At 40.4% G+C, this 19,512-nt stretch overlaps 1 protein-coding gene across 1 annotated transcript in view; it reads right to left on the bottom strand.

Moving 5' to 3' along the window:
* LOC111147195 (collagen type I alpha 2 chain) overlaps positions 1 to 12,855 on the bottom strand; it is a 35,212-nt gene extending 22,357 nt beyond the window's left edge. Inside the window, exons 1-12 of the mRNA XM_022503091.1 lie at positions 12,452 to 12,855; positions 9,938 to 9,948; positions 9,332 to 9,346; positions 8,670 to 8,705; positions 7,447 to 7,539; positions 6,111 to 6,167; positions 3,047 to 3,091; positions 2,908 to 2,961; positions 2,759 to 2,812; positions 2,396 to 2,449; positions 1,936 to 1,989; positions 1,383 to 1,436 (exon numbers count right to left, since the gene is read on the bottom strand). Coding sequence (XP_022358799.1) covers positions 1,383 to 1,436; positions 1,936 to 1,989; positions 2,396 to 2,449; positions 2,759 to 2,812; positions 2,908 to 2,961; positions 3,047 to 3,091; positions 6,111 to 6,167; positions 7,447 to 7,539; positions 8,670 to 8,705; positions 9,332 to 9,346; positions 9,938 to 9,948; positions 12,452 to 12,521 — 597 coding nt within the window. The 5' untranslated portion in view covers positions 12,522 to 12,855. The remainder of the gene's footprint in view (positions 1 to 1,382; positions 1,437 to 1,935; positions 1,990 to 2,395; positions 2,450 to 2,758; positions 2,813 to 2,907; positions 2,962 to 3,046; positions 3,092 to 6,110; positions 6,168 to 7,446; positions 7,540 to 8,669; positions 8,706 to 9,331; positions 9,347 to 9,937; positions 9,949 to 12,451) is intronic.
* Between the last annotated feature and the right edge of the window lie 6,657 nt (positions 12,856 to 19,512).

The following is a 19,512-nucleotide window of genomic DNA, read 5'->3' as shown; positions in this document are numbered from 1 at the left end:
TTTAAATTTCTAAAACATGCGTTTTTAATATAAATAGCAGATACCAGAGTACTAGGGAGATGTGGTCATTTGAGGGTTATGTAACCCAGCTCTAATATTTTCCCTTAGATTTTGGGTATGATTTTGACTAGGCTTATGTATCAGGAATGATATCATAAAAAGAGATGGCAGAGAATAAGTTGCTTTCAAAAGAACTGTATTTACCCTCTTTCAAGTTATTCTTAACACTCAGTGTTTTCATTTTTGTAAAATATGCATGGAAATTTAAAGCTTTGTAATATTTTTCACAGCTGTCTTATTTATTTCCAACCCATATTCTTATCTTGAGTAAAAACCATGGTACCGGCAGGGGAGAGGGAGCAGTCATTTAATAAAATGGCACATGTGAAGGAACTTTGCTAGTAAGGAATCTGATTAGGGTCTGGAAGAAACAGATTTCACAGACCCTTTAGGAACCATTCATTTCTAGGCTTCTATGTCAAGTGTACTCTTTGGGAATAAGCACAAAGTTGTTCTTTGAGAGTCAGAACTTCTAGCCTCTGCCCTCCTAACTGCTAGATGTGTGACTCTGGACAAGTCACTCATTCTCTCTGTGCCTCAGTTTCCCTCATTTGCAAAATGAGCTCCTTTCGGTGCTAACATTTTATGATGCTGGGACTAGTAGGCTGAGCTATTACATTAGGCTCTAGGGAGAATGAGTCTGACCTTATCCATTTGTGTGGCAGCTGGAAAGTTAGAACAGATTCTCCATATTCATGTTCATTTCTAGTCCCACTAGTATTCGTTACTCATTAATTTGTAATTACGTTGGTATTCACTTTAATATCACATTATCTCCTTAATAGGAGAGAGAACATTTTATAGTTGAAAACGCTGTCAGAGAAGAGCCTAGCCAAGAGATAACACACTTCTGAGACTTTAATTACCTAATTAAAAATTTTTTGAGTGTGCATAGATAAATCACAGGAAAGAGGTTCAAAAGTGTATTGTGACATGAATGTACCTATCTAATTAGTGCATGGCAAAGGAGAATTTACAGTTTAAAATAACATAGCGTTCCAGTATCTGATTATATGTTTATTTACTTTTATTTTGGCTACAGAGATCAGCTGAAATTGGAGGATAGGAAATGAAGGAAGAAACTATTGACATTATTTTTATCTCAACTGTTTAACAGCTATTGAATTAAAGAAATGGTATTAATAATTGGACTTTTGTCACAGAATCCCATAGCCTCACCACTGAGGCTCTGAAATAATGAAGAGGAAATAAGATATTCTTTGGAATATGAGTAGTCTTCACTAAAAATATCCCTTCTGATGGTCATGGGGAATTACAGTCAATTTAAAAAAACAACAACAATGTTCTGGCTTAGTATTTACCTTCACACCTGGAGCACCGGGCTGTCCCTTCAATCCATCCAGACCATTGTGTCCCTGAAATGCAAATCCTTATTATTAAAATGCCATTCCATCACAGTGCTTGGTCAAATCCTGCCCTCACCCGGGGGTGACCCCTTCTGTGCAAAGGAGGGTCCAGCCGGCCAGGCCAGCCGGCTGTAAGGGGCAGACTTGCTCCATTGCCCCAGGTAAGCCTCCTCTCTGCACTTGGAAGGGAAGGAAATAGAATTAGATGCTCTCTCATAGCCTCTCCCTCTTAAATAATTTTTACCATTTTCAGATGGTTTTAAGTACCTCTTCAAGTCGTACGCCTTTTATACAATTTTCTCTGTAGGGATCCTCATTTCTTGGAAGCTGGGAGCACACTGAGAAAAGTGCATCCCACCATACTTTTCAGCCATCTGAACTCTTCTCTAACTCTCTTTTCTCTGGCGAATTCCAGGAATTTGGAAGCAAGTATGTGTCACCCAGGAGTTTACATATAGTCGAGGCTTTTCCTAAAAGCATGTACTCTCTGGGTAAAGAATGTGCTCACCCGAATGCCCTTGAAGCCAGGAAGTCCAGGGGTCCCAGGGAAGCCACGAGCACCCTTAAAAGGAAACACAGAAGAGGACAAGTCATGTTTTCATTCTAAATTAGAAAACAATGATTTCTTCCCTCCAAAGTATTTCTTCCCATTGAAGTTCGAACTTGGAATCAAAGACTAGGATATTTTAAGCGCATCCGCTTGCTCTCACTTGAGTAACACTAGGCTGTTTGAACAAAACAGGGTTTGGCTTATGGCAAGCTTGCTGTCATTAAAACGACATTCCTCGCACTAACAAACACTGTATGCATTCTTGACTGGGCTCCCTGCTCGGTCAGATGCTTTCAGTGAGTGGTACAAGCAATCCAACATCTAGGTAACTGTTTAGACGGATACCGGTTTTACTGTCCACCTTGTATGGGAGATGCCTCTGACGTCTGGGCTGGAGACCCCGGGATAAAAAGCTTACCTGTGGTCCAACAACTCCTCTCTCACCGGGTCGTCCAGGTTTTCCAGGGTGACCCTAAAACATGAAAGCATCGTAGGGTCAGCCTTTTCTTGCTAAGCCATCAGATCAAAGTTGGAACATCTTGGTTTTAAAGATGAGGGAATAAGGCATTCTATAAAGATGTGGGTCCGAGCACATACTTAATGGACAATGAATTTCCCAAAATACAAACTAAGATTTCATGAAAATAACATCTTCCACATGGGGTGACTTATGTCGGGCATATCCAGCTTTTGGCCGAATACTTCATTTGAATCCAGAAAGTCTTGTCGAGGAGGGAGTGTTTAAATAGCATTTTGGAAATGCTTATGAGTGAATACTCACATCCTCCCCAGCCTTGCCAGGAGGCCCAGGTGGACCTCGAGCACCCGCAGGACCCTGAAGAAAACAGGAGACCAATCATTTCATTGAGGTTGTATTAATAAACATCTTGAAAAAACGTAATCTACCACAATGGGTGAAAATGTACTCACAGTTTGACCAGGTTCACCGGGCTCACCAGCAGGTCCTTGGAAACCTTGGGGGCCCTAAAAGAAACCAGTACGTCATACTCCACCATCTCTTTAATTCTGGCTTTTTCCATAAGAAAGGTTACCAGCTGTGGGTACTTACAGGAGCGCCAGACGCACCAGGTGGCCCTCGAGGTCCCATCAAGCCCTGGAAAGAGGACAAGTCTTAGCACTGAGAAGTTATCGAGGCTTTGGTTTGAGTTGGAGAGCACTGGCATAGTAGTGCCACCGACATTTTGTGATAGACAAACAGAATTGTCCTGGTTTTATTTCACAGTTTTTGTTTCTGCCAGGGAGGCTCTTACAGACCAACATTTCCTCCACTATTTCTCTGTCTTCGCTTCTGCCTTTTCTCCTACCCAAATCAGCAGAACCCAATTGGGTGGGTGGATACAGGTTCCTTAAATTTGCAGACAACTGGGCTGATCGAGATTGTTCTAAAGCCATGAATTGGAGCCGTGTGCACAGTATGGAACATACAACTGCCTTCTGGGCCGTGGGTGAAGCATTTCCATTCGGATTGCCTCGATCATAGGTCATCTCCCCCTGTCATATTTAGCGAAGAAATTGATATTTTTCTTGCCGCAAGGGGCATCAATTGAAAAGGATCAACAGTCCTTCTTAATGATTAGAGGGAGGTTTGTTATGTAACCTTATAGCTCCTTTTAGGGCTGCTGGGGACTGATGAAAATGTCAGACCAAAGCTGAGGTAGTGAGGGGTGAAGGAATGAAACATTATTGAAACATCCTCCTAGAAGGTTCTAATGTTATTACTGAAAATGTGGCCCACACCCACAGCAGATGCTTCTTCCTTTTGTTTTTCCTTCTGTCCCAGGCAAGTAGAGCGAGACAGTGTTACTAGTTTGTGACTTAAATCCACATTCTTGACTCCCCTTTGCAGTAAGCAGGTCTGTGCAAGAGCTCTTGTAGGGGCCAGCTCCTTCATGCTGAAAATATTGCATAGGGAAGTCTAGGGTAATTTGTTCATGACACATCAACCATGGGGACTCTGCAGGCAAGTCTGCCCCACGGTATTAATGCCTAGAGTGAAATAATATGGATTTTATTAAAAAGCAGCTCATCTTAATTATAAGAATTATTTGTTTGGTTTTAGAAATTGCTTCCACATTAAAAGAAACTGTCACTTTTCAATCAAAATAATTTTTTAGGTATACATTAAAAATAATTTTCTTTGACACCATGAATTTTTAATTATATTTATTCATTTTTCCGCATATTTGCAACAATTTCATTTACATAAAAGGTAGTTTATTTTGTGGAGGCTGTGAGACGGACGATGATTACTCATTAATTCAGAGAAGAACCCTGTGGGGTTTTAGAGTTATTGATTTTCCAACATGGAAAATTATTTTAATACTTTATTGCTGCCTATCTTTCTTATTTGTGACCACATATCTGCTGATTACATATGTCTGTGACTGTGTGGGGATGGTGCAAGCTTAAATTATATTTCACTGATATTTAAAAGTAAAACACTCTGTTTTGTGCCCCCCAGAAAATGTTCCAAAGTCAGGGGAATCTGAAATCCATATTAATTTTCTGGGCTTATGTAGGCTATTTTATTAGCGTTTTACTTTTTTTTTCCCCTTTAGCTTCTTCCTGAGACATAGGTACTGCTTTAAAGCTGACTAATGTTCAGCATTAGCTGAAATGGCTAATTTCAAATACCCAATACAAACAAAGCCAAAGAAAATCTCTACTTCTTCATTTTAGATATGGATGTTTGAAAATTACCAGAAAAATCAGGAAATTGGAAATCATCAGTTAAAGGCACATTACTTCTCAAGTGAGAGTTTTAATTTACACAAAATATTATCTTGCCCTTACAGTGGATTAGCTTACTGTGGACCATTAGGTCCAGCCGAACATCTTCTTTTGAAGACAGAGCACTGAATGCACTGTCCAGGTGAAATTTATACTTTATAGACCATGTTAACATTACATTGCAGTGTTTAATTAACTTAATATTTTTAGTTCCAGCCATTTTTCCCTTTATTTTATACATACTAGTATATATTGTGCATGCTCGTATTATTTTTTTTTTTCTAACACATCTTATTAATGCTTATTGGAAGGCTCGCTTGTTAAAGATACACCATCATCATCGTAATCATGCAGGGAACTTTTCTAGCTATTACTCAAATTATAGGATATGTTGCTGACTATTTGTGCTGAGTGATATGAATGCTAAATTACACTCTTATTCTCTTCTGTATGGATTTATAATAGACTAAAAAGGTATTAATCAAAAGGTATTAAAAGAAACATTTCCAGGACTGTTAACTCCTTGAGGGAGGGTGAGATTCTGCCATATTCGCGGCTACATCCCTAGCGCCCTAGTACAGGTGCTGTTCTGAAGAGCTCACTGAAGGCGTCTGATAAATAGTTGCTGAATAAATTGATGTTTTATTCAAGTAGTAGATACCTGAGACACGATGTCGTTGATTATCAGATATCCTGCCTGAAGGGAAGTCCTAGTTTTGTCATTAACCACTTCCATGGCCCTAGAAAAGTTTAGACTCTCTCGTATAGGACAAATGGGCGGGGGCATCTGGCTGGTTCAGTAGGTTAAGCCTCCGACTCTTGGTTTCCGCTCAGGTCGTGACCTCAAGGTCCTGGGACTGAGCCCCACATTGGGCTTCATACTCAGCACAGAATCTGCTTGTCCCTCTCCCTCTGCTCTTCCATACCCCACTCAAATACATATATAAAGAAAGAAATCAATAAAATATTTTTTTAAAAAATGGGCTGGACTAGAACTTGCTATTCCTTTCCAGCAAGTTTATAGAACTTAATAGCTCTGCATCTCTACAGGATGCTTAAAATTCTGAGCAATGTTAAAGGATATAAAAAAAATTTATCAGAGTGATCCCTCTTTCAAATTAAATTGATTTATCTAAATTATAGTTACTATGTGTAGAGATTATTTACACACTGGACACATGTTTGTAGAGAAAATTCAACCCCAGATCTAGGCTTAAATTCTTGTAGATTTGAATACAAAAGGACTTGTTGCCGTTATCTGATCTAAGTATTGAGTGTTAACCTAGGGTAGTTAAGGAAATGGCAATGTGAAATTTTTTACATAGAAACAAATTCTCTATTCAGCAATTTTTTTAGCTGAGATTAAAAAGAGGGAAGCATACCATTGGTCCAGGGCCAAGGCCAACTCCTTTACCAGGATCATACTGAGCCGCAAAGTTCTAGAGAGGAAAAAACACATTATATAAAAATTACCAGCTCTGTAGTTCATTTTCTCATCCTACTTGTGCAGATTTTTATGTTGTTATTTAAAAAAAAAGGAGTGATATTTTTATAAACTTATTAGTTTATAATTCCATATTGAGCTAAGTTCCTAAAAAGTCAGGAGAGAATATAAGTTTAAAATGGAATCCCCACCTGGTTTGAAGGGTGAAGCTTCCTCACCTCGTTTTTTCAAACCCTTTCCACTCTGCCAATCACCTCTCCCCTCTCCCACCCTCTAGCTCTACACTGAGAAAGGGGAGCTTTCTAAACTTTAAGTCCTTGGAGACTCCTGAGAAATTGAGCAGAGACTGAGAGGTCACCTTTGCATTTCCACCTGTTGTCCTGCTCCTCCAGAACTACACAAAAGTGACTGAGAGGCCTTTTTCTTGCTGGAGTTTCAAAAAAGGATATAAAGAGTTTTCAAGTTTAGAGGAAAATTAAATTAAAATGCCCCTTGGAAGATTAAACTTTTAAAAAATAGTTCACAGTAATAACTTTACTGTTAAAGATCTCTCTTATAGTAGTAGATCTATTAAAGGAGGTGCTTTTTAATGCACTCAGTAGATAAGCAATCATAATAAGATCTTCTGGGGGAGAAAGGTCTTATTTTACTGGCATACAGTTGGATATTAGAATCAGGCTCCTGATTCATAGTGCTAACCAATTAAGCAAATATGTTTTCCTTCCTGCAGTGAGGCCATTTGGCACTCATACCATTGTTAAAGACATAAAGCTAAAAGAAGATATTAATGAAAAAGGGAAATGTACTTTTCTCAAATTAGTTTCAAGCAAATTAAACCTAAAACTACTTTGAATGTTGGTTCAGCAGACTTCAAGCCAAGGAGAATAAAAAGAGTAGGATGTTTGTGAAATTGCTGAAGACCAGGGATTTCACTTATAATTCAATCTAATCAAACTCTTTAATAATGCAACACCTCTTATTTGTGCCCTACTGATGAAAGATATTAAATCCCCAAATTAAATAATAGTCGTGAGGGCTGCAGCTACCTTCAGTGAACACAAAGACCAGTTCTGTAACTGACAAGGGCTCACAAAGAAACCAGGCAAAGCAAAATCTTGAATGAAGAAACCAAAGAAATGAAATAAAATGTACTAATATCCAAATAGCAGATTCTCCCTTAACTGTTAAAAATAAGCTCCACAATGAGCCTTCTTTCAATAGAGGTAGAAGACACTGAAGTGAGCTAAAAGTTAGCAGTACTTAAGATGCCTTACCCCGCCAAGACCAGGGGGGCCAGGAGGTCCAGGTGGACCAGGAGGGCCTGGAATACCATCGTCACCATCTCTGCCTGGTGGGCCTGGTGGACCCTGTTTTGTAAAAAGCAAATTCAGTCATGGTTACACAGACCCCCATAGAAACCTATACACATAAAAGGAGACCTAATATATGTGGTAAGATCAGTGGTTCAGACCTTTCAATGCAAGGGGTAAGGAAATTTAATACGCCATATTTGTCATCGATTGAACTTCACTTATGACGTGGGTCTTTCTTAGAAGGAGGTTTAGTGACTGATACACAAAGACGACACCGGGCAGACTAGTTCCTCTGGAAGAGGGATAGCTCAGCCTTTGAATATTAATTCAAAATGGAGCTCCAGGATTCAAATAAAGATAGAAATTATAGCTACCATATATAATTCTATAAATTTCACATGGAGATCAGTGCACAGTGGTGTTCTCTGTATATTGATTGTCAGTTTCAGATTGATGAACTTACTCAACTGTTTTGGTATACTATGTATGAATGGTAGATTAATTGATAGGATGATAAAGTCACTTTATCACAAGGTAGAAAATCCTGCAGACTGCCTACCGTTAACACTATTCATGTCGTTACAGTAATTTACTGACATAATGCGACCTCTACTAGACTGTTGGGATTGGAATACATTTTAGACTACGCTTCCCAATAGATATTAGATATAGGTATTTATATATTAGCAAAAGTGTCATATAATGTAGCTGTACATGCCAAATAAGCAGAGCACAGAGATCTAAGAATACCATGAATAAATTGTAAACCTAACTTGCACATTTATGAATTTAGGCAGAAGCATGTTGTTGACTGCTGTTTCACTACTATTCCCGGGCTTTGTAAGAGATCTTGCTTGAAAAGCAAACAAAACATGTGCAAAGAGAGGACTGTGGGTGTAGGTAGATGCATGTCCATTATGCATAAGTTGGACAAGTGTACTGAAAACGAAGACAAACCAATGCAAAGAACATGGCTGGTTTTAACATCTTGGCTTTCTAAAAAGATAATCTTCATCTAGAAAAATAGTGATTATATATAATAATTCTCATTCTCCTCTTCTGCAGGGCATTATCTGCTTAAAAGTTGGTGCAAGTATCTCAATACATAATAATCCTATGAACTGTCTAACCTGTACTTATTCAAATATGGTCCAAAGCTTTTTAACAGTTCAAAAATTACACACCCTTTCTCCACGTGGTCCTCTATCTCCAGCTGGGCCCTGTGAGGAAGATATAAACAGCAGAATAATAAATGTCTAAGCGATTTCCAGTGAATGAGAAAGCAGTCTTGACAATAATTAGTCGGTAAGACTGATCTAAACACTGTATTATTAGAAAGTAGCTGTAAAAATGGCATAATACAATAGAAAATATACATTGTTTTTATTATAATTACATGTAATGTTTTCAACCTGGGAGACTAGAGGCTGCAGTCTCCAGTCATTAGGCCAATATTATAACTACTATTTTTAGAAATATGATTTCTGTGGGTAAAGTTATCATTTTGTTACACTGTTAACAGTATATTTAAAAAGCCCTTTAAAATAAACTTTCATTTACTACCTATAATTAACATAATACTCCTTCCATCTCCAGAATTAAGTCTTTTTTTCTTTAGTATGTAAATCACCAGTTTGTATAATATAATTAGAGATAATTCTGGAAGATAATAAAACTTGGTTATCTTAAAAATCAAAGCTACTTTATTTTATGGTTTACTTAATGCATATCCATGTGAGCAAAATCTTGACAAAGTATTTTCCTTCTGTAGTTTGCTATAAATTTAATTAAATTAGAAGTTATTTCTGATCATTTCAGATATTATGGAAAAGTATTAGACTCTTACCTTTCTTGCAGTTTCCTAGAAAAGAATAAGAAATAATTATGAGAAAAATTGTGTATTTTTAAAAATGGCTCCCATTTCTGTATAGTATACAAATATATCTAAGAGTACATACATCATGCATACCATTATTCCAAAATTTCAAAGTATGATTTTAAATTTTACCCACAAATTAAATAACATGTTCAGAACCAAAATGCATACTTATCTCTAATTATGCCTCAAATTCAATTCATGAGCTAAGAATTTGTTCCTAATACTCTTGCAAATGATTCCAAAGGAGTAACAAGATTCTCTAGCTCTGTGAAGTCTCCTGCTTCGTGGTAGTGGATGCTTAAAACCCAAACTTCCACTGGATTATTTATTCTGTTTCTTATGAGCATTCTTGTAAGGGTGGTCTCATTCAATAGCACCGCCCATTTTGGAAATTGGGGTGGGTACTTTCTAGGCAGCCAGCAAAGTTTGACTACCATAACTCTTGAGGATTTTCTTGGAAATCCAAATTGTTCCACACCACTGTAACCTTCTCTTCCTTCCCCAGAGAAGGCATAAGCGCGGCCAAAACCATCCCAGTATAAAAAAACAAATTCTAAAAGTAATTTTACTCACCTCTTGTAAAGCTGTAGAGGAAAGGGAAAAGAGGTAAATAATCATTAGTATCATTTCATTGATTCGTAGCAGCAATTAACAAATAGACATATTAGCCTATAAAATTGACTTACCTAATTAAAGGATCAAGTGTATTTTTTATTAAGAATATTTTAATGACTTGGAAATTATGCAGGTCAAAGTATGGCAGGGATCAGCAGGGTGATTTGTTTGCAATATTAATATGTAAATATATTTTGGAATTAAATTGTTAATTATTTACTATTTTATAAATGCTGTGAAATATTAATGTGTCCAAAGGATATTTCCAATGCATAGTAATTAAGTTGATAAACTGAATGGGTGGGTCGCTGAATGTAAGACCAGTACACTGATGAGGAAATAATATATGGTGTAGATAGTTTTTGATACCTAAAAATCTAAAAAAGGGAAAACTTCGGGAACTTTGTTACCTAAATATTTCATTTTTTATAAAAGTTACCTAGTGCTTCATTGAGTTTATACCATTCTTGATGTCCTTTTTCAAAAGGTCTAATTTGCGAATTAGTCACCATGAAAATGGAGCCATTTAGACATCCAAAATTTTGCTTTACATTGGTTCACTTAAATTAGGTAAGGTCATTTTACCAATATATATCTCTTTTTTCCCTGAGAAGGAATTGCCTCTGTATAAATGGAAAAACGAAAGATCTTGAGAAGTAATGGGAAAAACACACTGAAGTAATATCCCCCCCCTTTGCCATAATTGCTCTAAGACCTTAAAGACTGAATTCCTCTCCTACGGTAGAAAAATTATAGGTTAACACAGGATATGAGGGTGGCCAAGCTGGCAACGAGATGAATCACCCCTAAAAATTGCTTTAATTAGGTGGCCAAGAAGTGTGTCATTTGGAGTGAGAACATCTGTTGCAAGAGTCACAATTCAGGAGGGTGGACCACATCCAGCACTGATATTTAAGGGCAATTTATGAGAATTACTTTTAAATAAGGAAAATGATATGTTTACTTCATTGTGTCCATCAGTAGGAAGAAGAATTATGCCCAGGCCTGATTAACGGAACTCCTTATGATTTTGGAAATTTGCCTTTTCATTACTCAGACTGAGCCATTTTGAAGAACTGTGTGTTTGGTAACTTTTATTCCAGACTGACGTTGGCTGTTGGTCAGAAGGTGAGTTGCCTTTTTGTACCTTCAGACTTCCCTAGGTCTGTTTTCATCTTTCCTTTAGGAGCCAACTTTTTCCCCCATCCTCAGGTCTCATAAAAACAAAATTGGTAATGTGAATTTGTTCCATACAATCACTCATTAGTATCCACAGTGTGAATACTGAAAGTGGACAAAGGGAGAAACACACACACACACACAAATGCATCGACAATGATGCAATGGTAGACACCGTGGCATGTGGGTGGAGCAAACTTTTCGGAGTGCTGGGTGTGGCCAGACACCCCTCCCACTCTATCAAGTCAGTATCTTTGGTAATTAGGCAGCCATTTTTAAGAAGGACCGATTTTCTTCTTTCTATCTTGACACTGAAGTCTGGTCATGAAATCTTTGTCTGAAAGTAGCCTCGGAGTCCATCTAATCTGCATTCTGCATTTTAGAAAGGGCTCAGTAGGACTTGCCCGAGGTCACATGGTAAATTAGTGGCCAAGTCATTGGAAAACCCCGGGTCTCTTGAATTTCAGATCCGTGTTGATATTTTCCAGCTTGCTGTGTTCAGAATGTCTGATTGTCATTAAGAACATGATAAAGAGGTAACTTGCAGGCTCAACGAAAGGCAAAACAGATTTTAATTAAATAATGTCACCATGTCCATGACCAGATAATAAATGGAGAAGCTAATTCTACTCTTCAGACTGTATCCATTCCAAGTAACATCATTTTCCTTCCCAGGATACACTCACTAGCCACCGGGAATGGCTTTCATCAGAAACGCAGGTCACCTCCCTTTGTAAACCTGTAGGGGTCTCTCTCATGGGGATTCCATTAGCTTAAGGCCTGGTCCCCTGTGCTTTCACTGTCCTCCCTCCAGAGGGCGCCTCATAGTTATCGTCATCATGCAGGCAAGCCTAAACAGCCCAGAGGAGCAAAGCCCTTAGGGGGTGAGTTCTACATGACTAAATTCAAGGGCTTTCTAAAGCAGGCCTCAAATTTTACAAGGTGGGCATCAGTGCAGCCATGGGCCCGATAGCTGTCAATATCTCACCCTTAGGAAAAAGACTTTCCGTTCTCTTTTGAGCCTCACTGATCAGAGGATCCAAATAAAATTAAGACTCACTTCGAGTTGAGAGAAAAGTTCCCTAACTTTGGGGGAGGGTTGAGTCTTTTCTGTTTTCATTTCTAAAATAATTTCCACGTTTCTCATACATGCCTGCCTTTCTCCACATGCCAGGGAGCCTTCCCTCTAAGCTAGACCTAGACTTGACTGTAGGATTTCATTTTTCAGACCAGGGTGCCCACCCATCTAAACTTTCTCCCCCCGGCCGCCCCAAACAAGCTCAAGGCACTTACATTGGCATGTTGCTAGGCACGACGTTACTGCAAGCAGCAACAAAGTCCGCGTATCCACAAAGCTGAGCATGTCTACCACTTAGACATGCAGACTCCTTGTGTCGCAGAGCCCCTGGGTCACCGGCGGAGGTATCACCTGGCGGGCGCAGGCATGCAGTCGTGGCCGGTACCTCCAACTTAGCCGAAACCTCCTGCCGCCTTGGTGCTAAAATAATAAAGCCCGGATCTGCCCTATTTATACGGCCAAAGTTTCTCTGGCCGGACGGTGCCTCCAAAAGCGCCTCCACCAATCGGAAGGCTGGGGCTGGGGGCCGGGGCAGCCACAGCTGGGAGGAGACTGCGGGGGCGCAGAGGAGGGAGTGAAGGGGGGAGGGACGTGGCCACGGGGCCGGCTTCTTAAATTGGTTCCATTCTTTTTGAGGACGTGGACACTTTTGAGGCTTTCAAGGGGAAACTCTGACTCGCTGTCTGCATACCTCCGCCCTCCCCATCCCCCCGCCCTTCCCCGCCCTTTCCAAGTTTGGAAACACTTTTGGACACGTCGGAGCGCTCTGTAGACACCAACGTGGGCACACTTTGCAGATCTCTGGGCTGCCAGGCAGCTGTAGAAAGGACCGGAGCCCGGAGATCAAAGCAGGAGCTGTCCAGCCCTGTCTCACCTTGTGCCCTGCAGGCCACCCGCAGGGTGGAGGGCGCGCGGCGGGCGCGGAGGAAGCAAGGGAGGAGGGAGTGGGGATTCGACAGCGTGGCGCAGCCGGAGGCCGCCCTCCCTCCGCCCCCCGCCCCCTGTTCCCGTGCCCTCCCCCACCCGCGCCCAGCTTTATCCAGCTTTGGGGCGTGTGTGCCCCCACGTTTTCAGCAGTAACGCTCTCTCCTGGCTCCGGGAGAGGGTGAGAGGGGGGTTCTGTCTGTGCAGGGTTGGGTTGGAGTCCGAGGACGCCTGCCATTGGGGAGGAGGGGGGAACACGCGAGGGGTAGCGTGGCACTGAGAACTGGGGAGGATATGCTTTGCGCACACCAGACTGGCCCCGCCATTCGGGAAGTCCTTCGTTCTACCTATACTGAGGCCACTCTCAGCTTCGGCTTTGGAGATTATCGGGCCCAGCAAAAAGACTGCAAGTGACCACCTGGACGCCTCTCTTACGGGGTCTCTCCTTTCTGAGACTGCAGTGGAGAATCCATCCTCTCCCCCTTGGGGTTTCCACTCTCCACCTTCTCTTCTCCACTGATGCCTTGCCCGGATTAATCAGCTCCATGAGGAGCCTGGACTCAGATAACTCCCCAACGAGACCCCCCAGTGCCCCGAGCTCCCTGTGTATTCACTGACCCCACTCTTACAAGTAACGCCCAAGCACGTTCTTGGGTTCCTCATGGCTCCTATCTACACCTTGGGGAAAACACCTAGCCCACCTGGAGGGGCTTCCAATTCGATTCTGAGATGGGGCAGTCTTCTTTGGTCACACCCCAAGCAGCGTCCTCATCAGTGTGGATATTAACTCCCTCCCGAACACCCAACTTCCTTCTCCCCTTTCAGCCCCATCCCATTCTTTGCTCCCCACCAGGCAGAGGAGGAACTGAGATCTTCACCCTGAGCTCAGGACTGAGGGTGAAAGCCCTCAGTGAGAGCTCCTGAGAATTGTGAAATACTGGGTGCAGGCAACCTCAGTGGACGGCCCCTTTTTCAACTCTCTTGAGATGTCATTCCAGGCCCATAAGGCTGGGGCTGCACTTCTGCTTGCTCTGCACCCCCAGTGAGGCAGTCCTGTGCTACTCAGAATGCCAAGGGCTCCCAGAAGTCAACGTAAAAGGGACATCTTTAGGTCAATTCTCTCTGTGCCAAACAGAAGTGAGTGGGCTGCAATTCCTCCTTTCCCCAACCCCCTTTTCTTTTTTCCCCATCTCTCCCTTCCTTGTTTTTTTCCCCTTTCTTTTTTTTTTCTTTTTTTTTTTTTTGGCTGTGCTTTAAGGAAAAATTTCTGCCTAAGTTAACTCCATCAGCAGCTGCTATAAACCAAAGGCATTGAATATTCTTAAAGTGGTTGCTTTCTCTAAACTTAAAAACAAACAGGTAAATGGAAATAAAAGGGAGAAAACAGAACTATAATAAACCCTTCTACTTAAGGGCACTGACTTGGGGGATAACTCAGAAAGACTTTTTGAAGTAACTCAGAGGGAAGGAATTTGAAAGGGTATCTGGTCAGTTCTAGGAGGGTTTTTACAAGGAGGAATCCACAGTCAAATCTGATCATTTAAACGGGAGAACATTTTGTAGAAGCATGACTGTCATTTCTTTTTTAGTATAAAAAATGCTCAGCTAGTTTTTGAAAACTAGTGAAGTATCAGTTCAAGCACACATTTATAAACTTAAAGGAAAAATATCTCTGCAGAGTAAACTGATAACTTGAAACACATTCCTGGAAACTGATGCAAATACCAAATGCCGCTAGGCTCCTTCCCTGCTGATGTGGCAGGGTTTGAAGCAGGCAGTCATCAGCTTTGGGTGGGAGGCCCTGGGACTAGACAGAACAATGAAGATGGTGAAAACCAAAGGGGAATTTTTCTTTTTTACGCAGAAGACTGATTGCCATCCCAGCCATTTTTATACATTATTTTGACTCCTTCTTACTCACCACTCATTGGGGAAGTGAGTGTTTACAGTTAGATCTCTGGTAAATATTTTGTGCCTCAGAGAGAAGCTTTTTGTGTGGATAGGGGAGGGACTGGGAAGGGAGCTGATCCCAAAGCATAGAGGATGGTCCTGGTGATGGTTGTCTGGTGTGAGTGTAGGGGGCCTGTTGTGGTGGCTGGTGGTTGAGCAGGAGGAGAAAGGAGTGAAGGAGTAGAGGGGGGAGCCACTGAGGGCTGAGGAATGGAGGGGTGGAGGAGGGGAGGCAGAGATCAGTCTTCAGCTGCCTGACAGTTAACACCTGCACTCCTATTCCTAAAGTATTCTCTGTTGCAAAACAGATGGTCTCTTCAGCAACCTACACCCCACAGATTTCAAAAGGGGCCACACCTTAAAGGAGGACATGAGAGTCGGCCTGCTAAAGGGATGCGAACAGTCTGATAAAGCCTTGTTGTCTTACACTTTTATTCCTTTCTTTTCTTGGATCAAAGCAAGCATTGGAATGATGTCTCCTTTTAAACATTTGTTGAGGCTCCACCCTGTGGAAAGCCCAATACTATCCTCTCTCATTCTAGTTTGAGTTTGAGTTGAGTTGCTGTCAAACAATTGCCACGAAGGGATGAGCTCATAATTAAGACGGTAGCTGGAAAGGTTGGAGGGCTGCCTTCTTGCTGTGATATTTGGAAGGCATGAGCTTCCTGCCCTACATCCTGTCAGTTGGGTTGCTCAGTTCCCACTGACCATTTAAATGTATAGTATTTAAATAATATTGAGTGTTGTGCCAGCCATGGTACTAGTTGGGAGGTTTATAAATGGGAAACAGAATGACATAGTCATTGCCCTAAGGAGGCTGGCTGATAGTCTGTTGGAGGATAGAGAAGAGTGTGGAGAGGACTGCCATGGGGGAGGACAGGAAGCTTTTGTGTTTATGAGAGGATTTAAGACGGACACCTTATCTAGACTTAGGTGGGTAGAGTCAAGGAAGGCTTCCTGGAGAATGCAGCAAGCTCAAGCCTTAAATATGAATACAATTTAGAAGAGATGGGGGTGGGGGGAGACCCAGGTGAAGAGGCATTAGAAAATGTGCCAGTTCTGAGGAATGGAAGCATTTTGGCATGGGGGGGGTTGATGGGGGGGGGTAACGAGAGGGGGGACAATCACTATTTCTATTTCAATCACTATTTCTGCAGGACTCCCAGTATTCTTGTGTACAGATTATATGGATATATTTGTTTTGTGGTATCTTGTGATTGTCTATTCTAAGCCTGATAATTCCAAAGGAATATATTAGGGCACACAAATTTCAGCTTTCAATTAAGTCCACCTCTTTCTTTGAGAAGATGCTGATTACATTTCTTCAGCTAGTTCCAAATCTATCCTTAAATTGAAGAGGACCAGAATGCTGATGCCGTCCAAAAGTCCACTCTGGCTTATTAGAACTTTGGTTGGCTTGGTTTCCAGGTTCATATTTTTCAATTTGTTTCAAGTAGCTGGAAAAAATAAAAAGACTTTCACTTTAGTTGCAAGAAAGATCTGGATGGTGGTGATTGATTTACCCATTAAGTTGAATCGAGATACATCCTCTTTGGTTCCTGCACGGCATACAGAAAAACAATTATAAATACTTAATTATATATGATACCATATTTAGAATTTGTATAATTTATATTTCATCTTTTAAAAGTAACTAGCAAATTAAGTTAGCAGTATTATTGACAAACTCTTTAGAGTTTAAAATTCGATCTTGACCTTTGGGATTCTTAATTTGCATGGATAATCTTTCAGTTAGTTAATGAGCAATCATAACTACCTATTATATTGTGTGCTAAGTATTTTGCTAGGAATTTGACATAAATTGTCTCAAACCTCTAATAATCATTATCTAAGTCTCAGGGAGAGATATGTTTTTATTATTCCCGATTTTATAAGTGAAAAACCGAACGCTAAGAGAAGTGAAGTGACTTGTCTAAGGCTTCCTGGATACCTCAGAATGAGTCAAGTCTCCATTGTATGTTTTCTTTTTTTGTTGTTTTTTTTTAAATTTCCAGTGTAGTTAACATACAGTGTTATTTAGTTTCAGGTGTACATATAGTGATTCAACAATTTTATACATTATTCAGTGCTCATTAATAGAAATGTCTCTTAATCCCCTTCACCTATTTCACCTGTCCCCCCCATCTACTTCCCCTCTGGTATCCATCAGTTTATTCTCTTATAGTTAAGAGTCTTTTTTGGTTTGTCTTTTTTTTCCACTTTGTTCATTTGTTTTGTTTTTTAAATTCTATGTATTTGTTTTTCTCTGCCTGACTTATTTCACTCAGCATTATACTGTCTAGATCTATCCATGTTGTGGCAAATCCCAAAATTTCATCTTTTTTATGGCTGAGTAATATTCCCGTGTGTGTGTGTGTGTGTGTGTGTGTGTGTGTGTGTGTGTGTACACAGGACGTCTTCTTTATCCACTGATCTATCAATAGACCTTTGGGCTACTTCCATAATTTAGCTATCATAAATGTGCTTCAATAAGTATAGGGGTACATATATCTTATCGAATTAGTGCTTTTGTATCCTTTGGGTAAATACCCAGTAGTGGAATTACTGGATCATATGGTCAATCTATTTTTAATTTTTTGAGGAACCTCCATACCGTTTTCCAGAGTATGCACCAGTTTGCATTCCCACCAACAGTGCACAAGGGTTCCTTTTTCTCCACATCCTTGCCAACACCTGTTGTTTCTTTTTTGATTTTAGCCATTCTAACAAGTGTGAGGTGCTATCTCATTATGGTTTTGATTTGCATTTCTCTGATGATAAGTGATGATGAACATCTTCCTGTTGTACATTTTCTAATGGCTTGTATTTCTAATATCTAGTAGCTCTCACAATGACAATTGATTTATTAATGAAATGAGTTAGTTTTCCATTGACTAACCCCCTTAAATGTGAGGTCATTTTTTTAAAAGATTTTATTAATTTATTGACACAGAGAGAGAGATCACAAGTAGGCAGAGAGAGAGGGAGAAACAGGCTCTCTGCCGAGCAGAGAGCCTGATGCGGGGCTCAATCCCAGGATCCTGAGACCATGACCTGAGCCGAAGGCAGAGGCTTAACCCACTGAGCCACCCAGGCGCCCCAAATGTGAGGTACATTAGCATAGCAGAGACAATGCCCATTTTATTCACACTTCCAACCCTTTATCCTAGCATAGCGCCTGCTAAATATTAGATGCTCAACAACTGTTTGCTCAGTTAATGAAGGCAGATTTGGCATGATGTCACTGGAGAACAAGGACCTTAAATATCAGTTGTGGTTATTTTCTTCATTGTTGGTTTACCATCTAATCCACACACTTAAAATTTTCTTTTTATTGATAGGCAAGAGTGGCAGTCAACACACAAAATTTACTTGAATAATACATGAATGTGTTTTAGCCTATTCACCCAATAGTAGCACCTAATTTTTCCTTGATATAAACATGTTAAGTCTAATTACTAAAGAACAAAGTGATTGAAAAACAGGAAAAGGCTAACTTTTCTTATGAAGTCACAAAATTTTAGAGTTGAAAAACAACTAGGGGTTCATTCAAAACATAACCATAATTCTAAATGTGTAGAATCAGGATTTGTTTTCTACCATACCTTTAATGTCTGGCTAATGTTAGGCACATTAGGTATTCAGTAAGTTTTAGTTGCATGAATTAATACATTTTACAAATGCAGAAACAGGCCTGGAGAGGTTATATGACCAGCTGCCTTATTACAGACTATGACCAGAGGGTTTCCTGATTCCCAGTGTCTTGATTTTTCCTTTAAATAAAATAACAACTAGCATTTCCCTGGAATATTTTGCAGCATTTAGCCTTTACAATTATCTGAAAATTAATTATTTTAGAGAGGATAAAATTGAGACTCAACAAAGTTAAACGTCTTCAGGTCAGTGGTTCTCAAAATATGATCCCTGTACCAATAGTAATATTAGCATCACCCTAGAACTTGTTAGAGATACAAATCATACTCCCTGTCCCAGACCTACTATATCAGAAACTCTGGACATGGGTTAGCAGTAGTCTATGTTTGAACAGCCCTCCAGGTGATTTAGTATTGAGGAATGTAACTTATGGCTAAGCTTGAATTAGATCTAAATCTAGCATCGTGGAGAATAGAGGTGAACATGACAAGATAGAAAAGTGGGAGAGTCCAGTTAAGAAAATAATAACTTGGGGCGCCTGGGTGGCTCAGTGGGTTAAGCCTCTGCCTTCGGCTCAGGTCATGGTCTCAGGGTCCTGGGATTGAGCCCCGCATCGGGCTCTCTGCTCAGCGGGGAGCCTGCTTCCCTTCCTCTCTCTCTCTCTGCTTGCCTCTCTGCCTACTTGTGATCTCTGTCAAATAAATAAATAAAATCTTTTTTTAAAGATTTTATTTATTTATTTGACAGA

Source organism: Enhydra lutris, unplaced genomic scaffold, assembly GCF_002288905.1.
Source record: "Enhydra lutris kenyoni isolate GAN:26980312 unplaced genomic scaffold, ASM228890v2 scaffoldscaffold16, whole genome shotgun sequence".
Taxonomy (NCBI): Eukaryota; Metazoa; Chordata; class Mammalia; order Carnivora; family Mustelidae; genus Enhydra; species Enhydra lutris.
Note: the sequence above shows the minus strand (reverse complement) of the source record. Positions and strands in the feature narration are given on the sequence as shown.